Source organism: Oncorhynchus clarkii, chromosome 13 (assembly GCF_045791955.1).
Source record: "Oncorhynchus clarkii lewisi isolate Uvic-CL-2024 chromosome 13, UVic_Ocla_1.0, whole genome shotgun sequence".
In the NCBI taxonomy this organism is placed as follows: domain Eukaryota; kingdom Metazoa; phylum Chordata; class Actinopteri; order Salmoniformes; family Salmonidae; genus Oncorhynchus; species Oncorhynchus clarkii.
In genome coordinates this window covers 14,320,603-14,332,490 of record NC_092159.1, presented here as the reverse complement: position 1 = coordinate 14,332,490, position 11,888 = coordinate 14,320,603, and the positions used below count along the sequence as shown (strand labels likewise).

General features: G+C 41.5%; 1 protein-coding gene across 1 annotated transcript; it reads right to left on the bottom strand.

Moving 5' to 3' along the window:
* Window positions 1-304: 304 nt before the first annotated feature.
* On the bottom strand, window positions 305-8,920 carry LOC139423773 (cysteine protease atg4da-like). The gene is made up of 11 exons (XM_071175406.1): window positions 8,547-8,920; window positions 6,657-6,966; window positions 6,237-6,320; window positions 5,912-6,085; window positions 5,117-5,480; window positions 4,552-4,616; window positions 4,117-4,274; window positions 3,921-3,999; window positions 3,744-3,820; window positions 3,492-3,611; window positions 305-1,094 (listed from the first exon to the last, which is right to left on the bottom strand). Exons 2-11 carry the CDS (start codon window positions 6,916-6,918, stop codon window positions 894-896), a joined length of 1,584 nt encoding a protein of 527 aa, XP_071031507.1. The 5' UTR covers window positions 6,919-6,966; window positions 8,547-8,920; the 3' UTR covers window positions 305-893.
* Between the last annotated feature and the right edge of the window lie 2,968 nt (window positions 8,921-11,888).

Sequence of the window (11,888 nt, the reverse complement as noted above, 5' to 3'; positions counted from 1 at the left end):
TGGAAGGAAAAAAAAGCTAATACTATTTGAACCCAGTTCTGGAAAACAGTGAGCGAGGTTAGGTAGGGAGCCCGGCTCAGGCCATTTACTGTTGCCTGAATGGTATGTCAAAGGACAGCACAACTAAAGAGAGGGTTGGAATGCTGCAATGAAATTCATATAGCCATGTAGTATGAATATAGTACTATAGCCATGACACTGAATTAAGATGGCATAGGGAATACAAGAGAGTACAGTAGAGGAATGTGAACGTAACAGCAAATCAACACACCAACAGCTTCAGTTCACACACTCATTTCACACACACACACTTAATAAATCTTACAAAACAGAAATTAATGTAAGAATTGTACAGCAGTATTATAATACAAGTCAGAGAGAAGAAGGCTGAGTACCTTGTCTTCCACTACTAGTGACCCCTGTCATGTAGCATACAGGCTCCGTGTTTCCAGTTGTTATTGTTCCCAAAATGAAGTCAGAGGCCCCATCCCAAATCCCTACGGCCTTGGAGATCTGAGCGGAATTGATTGGTATAAATAAGCAATATGGTGAAGCTTACACCTAGCCTAGTTTATATTACTAACACCTGTCAGATCTCCATAAGTGTATAGGGCTTAGGGTCCATTTGGGATGGGGCAACAATCCAATTTAGTAATGCCTAGCGTTAGTTTCTAAGACCTGTTTCTGCCCAGACAGAGACAGGCCGACAGTGAGATTCAGTTGAAGCCTCGCCTCGAATATGATGGACACAAATGCCAGAGTTTGTGATATAGCAGAAAGCATATATCCACTTTGAGCTCTATAAAAACAGGGAAATGGAATCCATCCCAAAATTCTAAGTCAGTCTTTCCCTGTTTGCTTACATTTCGTTCCTCAGGAACACAAACCAGTACTCACAAGAAGACAAAGTCGTCAGAGCTGCCTATGTTGTTGCTCCTGCTGAGCTTGCCTTGGGGCGGCATGTGGGCGGGGCCAGGGGTGGGGGAGGTGTCATAGTGAGGATAGGAGGAGCTGTGGCCCACCAGTCCATAGTCCTGGGCCTGGCCCTCCACGAAGGTAAAGATGGGGTACTTCTCTTCGGGCGACGATAGGGCCTGGGGTGGGGGGGGGGGGAATATGAAAGTGTTGAATTGGTCACTTATTAAAGTCACCCAGAATAAGATAAGAGCTTTATGTAAGTGATGTATACAGTAACAGTTAGTGCAACTGATGTATACAGTTGGTGTAGTCAGTCAAAAGTTTGGACACACCTACTCATTCCATGATTTTTTCATTATTTTTGCTATTTTCTACATTGCCCAAGCAAGTCTCATCTTCTTATTGGTGTCCTTTAGTAGTGGTTTCTTTGCAGCAATTCGACCATGAAGGCATGATTTTCACAGTCTCCTCTAAACAGTTGATGTTGAGATGTGTATGTTACTTGAACGCTGTGAAGCATTTATTTGGGCTGCAATCTGAGGTGCAGTTAACTCTAATGAACTTGTCCTCTGCAGCAGAGGTAACTCTGGGTCTTCCTTTCCTGTGGCGGTCCTCATGAGAGCCAGTTTCTTCATAGTGCTTGATGGTTTTTGCGACTGAACTTTAAGAAACTGTCAATGATCTTGACATTTTCCATATTGACTGACCTTCATGTCTTAAAGTAGATGGACTGTCATTTGTCTTTGCTTCTTTGAGCTGTTCTTGCCATATGGACTTGGTATTTTACCAAATAGGGTTATCTTCTGTATATCACCCCTACCTTGCCACAACACAACTGATTGGCTCAAACGCATTGAGGAAAGAAGCACACCTGTTAATTGAAATGCATTCCAGGTGACTACCTCATGAAGCTGGTTGAGAGAATGCCAAGAGTGTGCAAAGCTGTCATCAAGGCAAAGGGTGGCTACTTTGAACAATCTGAAATATATTTTGATTTGTTTAACACTTTTTTGGTTGCTAAATGATTCCATACGTGTTATTTCATAGTTTTGATGTCTTCACTACTGTCCTACAACGTAGAAAATAGTCAAAATAAAGAAAAAACATGGAATGAGTAGGTGTCAAAACTTTTGAATGGTTCTGTATAAGTGCTGTATCCAGTAACTGATGTATAAGTGCTGTATCCAGTAACTGATGTATAAGTGCTGTATCCAGTAACTGATGTATAAGTGCTGTATCCAGTAACTGATGTATAAGTGCTGTATCCAGTAACTGATGTATAAGTGCTGTATCCAGTAACTGATGTATAAGTGCTGTATCCAGTAACTGATGTATAAGTGCTGTATCCAGTAACTGATGTATAAGTGCTGTATCCAGTAACTGATGTATAAGTGCTGTATCCAGTAACTGATGTATAAGTGCTGTATCCAGTAACTGATGTATAAGTGCTGTATCCAGTAACTGATGTATAAGTGCTGTATCCAGTAACTGATGTATAAGTGCTGTATCCAGTAACTGATGTATAAGTGCTGTATCCAGTAACTGATGTATAAGTGCTGTATCCAGTAACTGATGTATAAGTGCTGTATCCAGTAACTGATGTATAAGTGCTGTATCCAGTAACTGATGTATAAGTGCTGTATCCAGTAACTGATGTATAAGTGCTGTATCCAGTAACTGATGTATAAGTGCTGTATCCAGTAACTGATGTATAAGTGCTGTATCCAGTAACTGATGTATAAGTGCTGTATCCAGTAACTGATGTATAAGTGCTGTATCCAGTAACTGATGTATAAGTGCTGTATCCAGTAACTGATGTATAGGTGCTGTATCCAGTAACTGATGTATAGGTGCTGTATCCAGTAACTGATGTATAAGTGCTGTATCCAGTAACAGATGTATAAGTGCTGTATCCAGTAACTGATGTATAAGTGCTGTATCCAGTAACTGATGTATAAGTGCTGTATCCAGTAACTGATGTATAAGTGCTGTATCCAGTAACTGATGTATAAGTGCTGTATCCAGTAACTGATGTATAAGTGCTGTATCCAGTAACTGATGTATAAGTGCTGTATCCAGTAACTGATGTATAAGTGCTGTATCCAGTAACTGATGTACAAGTGCTGTATCCAGTAACTGATGTATAAGTGCTGTATCCAGTAACAGATGTATAAGTGCTGTATCCAGTAACAGATGTATAAGTGCTGTATCCAGTAACTGATGTATAAGTGCTGTATCCAGTAACTGATGTATCCAGTAACTGATGTATCCAGTAACAGATGTAGAAGTGATGTATCCAGTAACTGATGTATAAGTGATGTATACAGTAACTGATGTATAAGTGATGTATCACTGACGCGTAAGAGACGTGTAACATGTCTATCTATCTATAAGTGACGAATAAGCCATCTAAGTTGCGTTGCTTCAACTCATGCATCTATAAATCATATCAGCGTCAAAGATCTATAAATGATCTATATGTGATGCATAACTAATGTATAAATGATGCATAAGTGAGGAATGTATACATGAGTAAGAAGAGACTTGAAATGAGGACAAGAGGCTGAGCTCACCACACAGACGGCAGAACACAGAGACTCAAAGTCCTTCTTGTTCTTGGCGTAGAAGCCTATAGTACAGCTGGGGTCCATGCGACTAAAGGGCATCTTCCTGGGCGAGCTACAGTGGAACGACTGGGGAGGTGGGGAGCGAGAGAGGGAGAGCATTACAGACAAGGTACACATCTGAATCTGAAATGACCTACTTTGATCCAGTCAAAACATGCTTATCTGTGTCATAGCAGAGCGATATAAAGTCCAACCAACCTCCAGTGGGAAGTTGTCTTGAGTGACATCCACCACGGACTGACAGTAGTGAGGGTCCAGATACAGCAGCTGCTCGTCTGATTGGACAGGAAATAAGAAGAAGGCGAGGTTAGGTTAAATGACAGCCCACTGTCCAATCAGAAGCAACTGAACCAGGAAGAAGAGTGCATTTCTTACCTTGGCAGCCGATAAAGAACAGCGAATGCTTGGGTTTGCCGCCGATGATCCCGATACAGCATTCTAACCTGAGAATGTTCTTCAGACACAAAGAAATCCATATTCATGTTAGAGCGACATCAACCATGGAGAAATAACAAGCTTTGTGACGAAGGTTAGGTTATGAAAGTGTGTGTGTGTACATGCGTGTACACACCCTGACACACTTGATGTAGGAGGGGTTGAGAGAGTCTCCTCCTAGTCGGACTGGAACCAGTATGATGACAGACTTCCAGCCTGGACCACTGGGCTCAGGATCTGATATACTCTGGTTCAACGACTGGTCACACAGATGCACCACGTCCTTTTTGTACACTGAAAGAAACACACAATGCTACTATGGGCCTAAGTTTCACTAGGGACATGTCGGCCCCCCCCCCCCCCCCCCATTCTGTAATGTAATTTTTGCCCTCCCCATTTTGTAATTTAATTGTGATACAGAAATGAGACACAGTTAAGCTACATTCAGAAGACCAATGGCAAAAACATCACTTATGACGAGAACAGAACAGACCAAACATACAATATCTGGTGAATTCGACAAATGACAACACCAACCAGTAGGAAAGGTACAGTGTAAAGTCAAACTCACCGGTACAGTCCTGCGCTACATATACAGCCAGGTTGTGAACCTCAGAAGTCTTGGCAACTGCTTTTCTGGAAAACAAGTATGTTGTTTAATGTCACAACATACTGATGCTACTGGGCATGAAGTAAATATCAGGGTTTGGTTCAATTCCATTTCAATTCAGAAAGTAAACCAAATGTTGATTCTAATTCCAAATGTTCCTCATTGAACAACATTGAAAACAATTGGAATTTCAGTTTACTTCCTGAATTGAGTGGAATTGTAATGTAATTGACTCCAACCCTGGTAAACGTCAACATGCAGTCAGGCATACCACCGAGCCTTCTTAAAAAATATAATAGCAGCCAAAACATCTACACAATAAAGGTGCATCAGTAAACATGTCTGCTGGAGATCATTCTGATGCACTATGGCATTACAGACATCTATCAAAAATCTAAGTACAGAAATCAAATGCATGCTAATGACATCACTGACTTGAATGAGGTATGTTCTATAGATTCTACTTCTATGGCTGATGCTCTGACAGCATCATTATCTTGACCACACCCCATGGAGGGCTCCTCACCGTAGTATGTGTGCCACCACTGAGGGGCCGTACCAGTCCCCCGCCTTCTTCCCTGAGCTCTTCCCCAATTCTACCAGCTGGTGCACCCCAAACGGGGCCGGGGGCTCATCCCCAAACCAGGCCACAACCCTCCGGTGGAGGGGCTCAGCCTGCCTGTCCCTGCCCGACTCGGGCCTCTTCTTCTGGGTATGGTTGAGAGCCGTGCCCCCTGGCATGGAGGTCTTCTGGGGCGTGGTGGGGGTCCGCGAGGAGGAGGAGTAGCCGAAGGAGGGGATGGGTACGCCACCAGCACGGGACGGGGAGCGGGGTCTCAGAGCCTCAAAGTCTACATCAGCGAACTGCTGGGCGTCTGGCCACGACCAGTCTAGACAACACAATACAGACAGTTAGTTAGTAGTGATCGATGGAGAGGTGGATGGAGGAGAGAGAGGGGAGACAGACCAGGAAAGAGAGAGAGAAACAGTTGAAGAGAGATGTGGCAGAAAGAGAAACAAGAGTGAGAGAGAGAGACAGGGGCCCCATCCCAAATGGACCCCTACGCCCTACCAAATGTTGGAGAGAGGATCTGACAGGTGTATGCAATATGTTAATAGCTCCACCCTGCTAGGTGTAAGTTTCACCGATCATATTTCTTATACCAAACAAATCCTCTCAGATCTCCACAATTGTATGTGCATAGGGGTCCATTTGGGATTGGGCCAGATTTGGTGCAGTTGTCTCAGAGTTAGGAAGAGGACCCATCTTTGTATCTCTACCCATTGAGAGCCCTCTTTCTAACTCTATGAGTTGTCTCACCTCGTGGCAGCAGATGTAGCAGTAGGCCTTGGGCCAGCAGCATCTGTCCGCTCCGCAGCATGCAGCCCCAGCCACAGTCTGTAGTCAAGGTGGAGCCCTCCAGCTGGGGGAACTCCCTACGGTAGGTCAGCCACAGCCGAGACACGAACGCCCGCCTGAACCGCTCCACCTCGTCTGGAAGGGTAGAGAGATACCCAGTGAGCAGAACTGGTTAAAATACATATTTCCAACCAGTTTTTCCTCACTGGGTATGGAGCAGAGAGAGTCATCTATTTTACCAGGAAGTCTTTTGAAGTTGGGAGTGGGGTTGTTGGAGGTTAGCTACCTTCACTATTGAGCAGATAGGAGTGGCCCATTAAAGTCACCGGAGAGCTCTTGTTGAATGTGGTCTTCGACTTGACTGACCAGCCTAAAGAGGGAAAAGAAACAGAACGGACCTTTTTAGAGGGGATTCTTTATGTCTTGATGACTGGGTGAGGAAGGGGGAAGTTGACTTCGGGAGGGCTATTACACATAGCTTTGTATGAGACTTCTGTTGAGAAAAAAAAAAGACCTAACAAAGATTATTCACACAGAAAGTACAAAGACTATAAAATCCCCCTTGTTGCTATTTCTTAAGAAAATAAAAAGCCATTGTTAAAACTGACTGTATAGAAAAACTGGAAGTTATGTTTGTCGCTAGTTAAACAGCTATATAGAACTATCCGCCTTATGGAAAAAAGTTCAAATGAACCCACTGACTGACCATATTTGACATTATTCCACGCCGACATCAGCTTGGTCTTGAGTTTGTCCACCTCGTCTGGCTCTCCAGCGGTGGCGGCATCTCTGGTTCCACCCCCACCGACATCAGTACCCTGCCACTTCCCAAAGCCACTTCCTCCACCAGCGTCCACCAGCTGTGGCTGCTGAGGCCTCTTGGTCTCCTCTCTCTGGAGGGCGTCATCCTGACACACCACTCCTACTCCCCCCACATACTGAACTGCACTGGGAGACACAGAGTTCATGGCTCAGGCTTACAGCAGGGCTCTGCAGATCCTCATAGCAATAGGGACCTGACGGAAGAGAGGGATGAGAGAGGGGTGGGGAAGAGAGATAAACATTGATTTTCTACGACAGTGCATGCATGTGTAATTTGATTAGCTATGGAGTAAGTGCTATATGTGTCGCTCTCCTTTTGTCTGTCCAGCACTAAGATGAAGTTTAAACATTAACATTGAAAGACAGAAAGGTTAAGCTAGTTGTACGTCTAAACAATGACTGATGCGAGGCCGATTTTCTCTCATTTCATGCTGATTCACAAGAAAGTGGATCTGAAAGTGGCAGGGATTAAACATTTTTGACGACTTTGCTATTATTATGCAGACCAGAGCAGCTGTCGCAGTGGTTAGGCTAGTGAATGCTATTGGGAAAAACAATATTAGTCACAGTCAGTTTCAAAGTAAACCACTTCTCCCTCCTTCCCCTGCGCTGAACAAAATTAAATGCGAAATGCTACAATTTCTAAAATTTTACTGAGTTACAGTTCACAGAAGGAAATCCTTCAATTGAAATAAATAAATTATGCCCTAATCTATGGAATTCACATGACTGGGAATACAGACATGCTGGGCTGGCTTAGTTACACGTGGTCTGCGGTTGTAAGGTTGGTTGGATGTACTGCCACATTTTCTAAAACGACTTGAGGCGGCTTATGGTAGAGAAATGAACATTAAATTATTTGGAAACATCTGTTGTGGACATTCCTGCAGTCAGCATGCCAATTGCACACTCCCTCAACTTGAGACATCTGTGGCATTGTGTTGTGACACAAATCTGCACATTTTAGAGTGGCCTTTTATTGTCCCCAGCACAAGGTGCACCTGTGGCTTTGTATGCCATTTAATCAGCTTCTTGATATGCCACATCTGTCAGGAGGATGGATTATCTTGGCAATGGAGAAATGGTCACTAACAGGGATGTAAACAAATTTGTGTACCAAATTTGAGAAAAATAAGCTTTTAGCGCATATGGAAAATGTCTGGGATCTTTTATTTCATCTCATGAAACATAGGACTAAAACTTTACATGTTGCGTTTTATATTTTTGTTCAGTATAGTTGAAAAAAAGATGTGGGTATCACTAAGTTTAGAGTCATCAAAGGATGATGTGCCTGAGTGACAAGAGAACAGATGTTAACAGACATGGTAACACTGGAATGTAGAACAAGTGACTTCACTTCCTACTCTGTACTGAAACTGGAAATAGTTTATTTAACCTAATGATGAGGAATTTCTGTCATTTCTGGGAAAACACGATAGAATAGCCATCATGTGATTGGTGTGTGACAACAAACAGCTGGGGGTGACAGTGAGAAAGAAGCCTTGGTAGCGGATGGTCAAAAGATGTAGCTAACTAGCCTTTTCTACACCGTAGCCTACCTATTAGCTATGATAACCATCCTGTTATTTAAAGAAGTAACCAAGCTGTCACGTTTCTTAAAAATCACTAGCTCTAACATGACAGCTAGTTAGTTACACCTATTAAGGGGCTACAGTCTGGCTTAATTAGATGATATTGGCTTAACTACTAATTTACCTAGCTAGTTACTAGATAAACATCATCCAACACAACATAGCCAAGATCTTAACCTTACCACTTTGTGAAGAGTGTCATTGACATGAGAGGTCTTTAACCAAGTAAAATCTTAAAATTGCTTGATAGGACGGCGACGGCTCGGAAGTGCAGGGTTGAGACCACGTACTACGTAGCTTTGCTGTGGTAACTCAATACAGACAGTTAGCTGCCAAGCTACAGTAGCTAGCTAGCTGTCAACGGATCTGGTTAGCAACTTTGTAGAAAACAGGCTAACGCGTTAATGTCTCGCCTTTCTTGACGACTCCAGGACAACCACAGCCAATGTCAGCGATTAAAATGAAATTTTCTTCAGCCAACGAGTAACGTTAAACTCAGTCGAATTATAGTTCACCCAGCGATTTACTTCGCGTGCTAGCTAGTTAGCTTGCAGGATCAGCGGGTTGACAACATACAATAAGGAGGGCTCTTGATACTTCCTGATAGGCTGTACTAACAACGTGATTGGTCAACCTACTGAAACGAGCAAATATATTGATTTATATCCTAACAATAAATCATAGCGCGCGTTTTATTGGCTAATATTTTACAGATTGACGTTCGTCATATTATGTAAATAAGCTGGCGTCTATGGGGTGTAAAGACCTAGTGTAACTGTGTGAATGAAATGAGATCATGCATTTTATTAAGATTAACCTGTACTGCATATCCTTGTCATGCACCCCTGAGCATGTCATGTGACTAATCGTGCAAACTACCAAAAGCCTGCTGTCTAAATATCGTTCAGTCATAATTGTAGAACTCTGGGATGATCTTGTTGTATATTTCTCAACTAGCTAAATCTCTATATAACTTTACCCTGAGCAAAAAATACCTTCAAAAAAATTCCAATAACATAGATAAGAAACTCGAATTCATTGTTAATGTTATGATACTTATGAGTACATTAAATATTCATAAATTACTTTTTTATGTCCCCAGATTTTAAGCCTTTACATATGACTTTGTAGGTCTTTTGAATTCCCTTAAGTTACAAAAAAAAAGTATTTGTACATTCAAATATTATTGTTGATGTATAAAGAAATTGCAATCTCTCATCTTTATTTGATTTATATGATTTATTTAGATGTGTATGTGCACAGTGGTGTGTGTAATGTGAGATCTTGCCTGACTTTAATATTGAATTGTTCTTTTTTGTCAATATTTTTTCATACGCGTGCACAAAACATAGATAAACCAAAAAAGTCTTGTTTTTATTTCGCAATCCTGGATTTGCCAGGGGAAATTGCCATTTTACTGGCATTCTGTTGCAATTGGGAACTTTCTGATATTGAAGAACATTGTGCCATAGCATGACAGGAGAGCTACATGTATAAGACTGGACCCCTCTAGCTAAGCACCAGTGTTCGATACAGACACGACACATCAGTGACACATAGACAGACATACAGTAGATAGATGCTGTAGACATAGAAATATAAAACAGATATAGTGATACATATTGTAGATTTTATAGATATAGATAGACCCACAGTAAATAGATATACATCTGCATTGCTTGTTGTTTGGGGTTTTAGGCTGGGTTTCTGTATAGCACTTTGTGACATCGGCTGATGTAAAAAGGGCTTGATAAATACATTTGATTTATTGATATACTGGTGCATAGATATAGTGAGACCTAGACACTGAAGCCATGTTCGTTCAATGTGCCAAGACTCTCCTCTACTTCCTGTCTCTAAGCCAATCAACTGCTGCTGCTCTAGGCTGTGAGGACCTCGTTAAGCCCATGGATCCACCACGAATAGACCAGCAGCTCTTGGGGAGATGGGCCCTCGTCGCAGGAAGCCTGAGCAACCCTTTATCCCTGGAGGCTCTCGACCAGGCGATGGATGAGTACAGGCGACAGGTGGAGTGCCTGGGGCTGCCTCTGCCAGTGGTGATGGAGCCTGGGAATGCCCTCTGTGGATATTCTGTCTTTCGTCTAATCTGGAGAGATAAAAGATTGATCAGTGTGATCAGAGAGAGTACCGATGATCAGAAAGTGGGGGCAGTGAGACAAATGTAGACCATAGCCTACGTTATGAGCTCCACGCCTGTATTTATTATCCGTATGCACAAGAAAATGATGGTGGCAGAAGTTCAAGTTTGGATAAATTCTCTGAATTGTATTACACGTTCTTCCCTTCACGTGTCTAGTATTAGACTGTTGTACTTGTCTTTCTGGCACTAACGCTCCCATTTGTCCTTTCTTACTAGCACTGATTTTGCTGATATCTGGTTTATTGAAGAAATACCCGCAATGACTGTGATATGTGATTGCTGTATCTACCTTAGTTGACTATACAGTCTGTAAGTAACTCTTGATAAGAGCATCTGCTAGGTAACGGACCAACATGTTCAATGTAAATAAGAAACACCGAAATGACAAACAACAAGAGAAAGGTATAATGTCATCATACTTGCCCTTTATCTACATAACATTTTCAAATGAGGTGAATGAGACATATTAATCGTTGGTGGCCATTGTGAATAAATATAATTGTATATTTGTTTAAGTACAGTTTAGATTTTATTTTCGCCCAGATAATACATAACTGTAGCAATACAGACCAAAACAAACACTTAGAAATGAAGAAAAAAACGCTTGAAAATATAAAGTGCATTTCAAACAATTCATCATAATCATGATTAGGATGTGCATTTTCTGCCATCGTTAACATATAAAACAGATCTCTATATACCACGGAATTCCTCCATGCAAAGTTTTGAGTAAAATATGCCTGCAAAAACCCTCACTTACAAATAATGAGAGAGTTTATTATTGAAAATGTGCATGTATTTTCTCTTCACAGACCAGTTTTGACTAACTTATCTACTCCTGATGTTTCAATGATTATAATACAATAAACACCACCTTAGTGATCAGGTTGATAACATGGGAAATTTGACAAAATGTTATCTGGTTCCCTTTATATTTGAAGGTAGAACTAACAGTCACAGAATAACGCTAAAGAGCCACCCATCTCTGAACAGTTAGAGAATAACAACAAGTGGAATGATTCATATAACAATAAGAATATATTGTAAACTACTGCAAACATTCCAGTTTTCTACCAAAACAAGAGACAACTGTATATTCAGTAGGGGCCAAATTTAGACTTGAGATAAGTAGTTAACATGGATTTAAGTCAATAAAACCTCGATTTAAGTCCACATGTCTTGACTTAAGTCCAACTTAAGTGTTCTTATCTCAAGTCTGAATAGGCCACAGCCCTAGGCCTCTTCATTACAACAGCATCCCTAAAATATATCTTGCTATATTAAGTACCTTGACCTGTCATTACAACAATATGTAGCTCTCAGATATGATGATAATAAACTCCATAATAGTATAAAATGAGAT

Excerpts from the sequence above, each read along its gene's own strand:
- LOC139423773 (XM_071175406.1), bottom strand. The coding sequence starts at position 6,918 with ATGAACTCTGTGTCTCCCAGTGCAGTTCAGTATGTGGGGGGAGTAGGA. Across the intron at positions 6,086-6,236 it reads CTATCTGCTCAATAGTGAAG|ACGAGGTGGAGCGGTTCAGG; the intron begins GTAGCTAACCTC and ends CTACCCTTCCAG. Across the intron at positions 4,275-4,551 it reads TGTAGCGCAGGACTGTACCG|TGTACAAAAAGGACGTGGTG; the intron begins GTGAGTTTGACT and ends TGTTTCTTTCAG.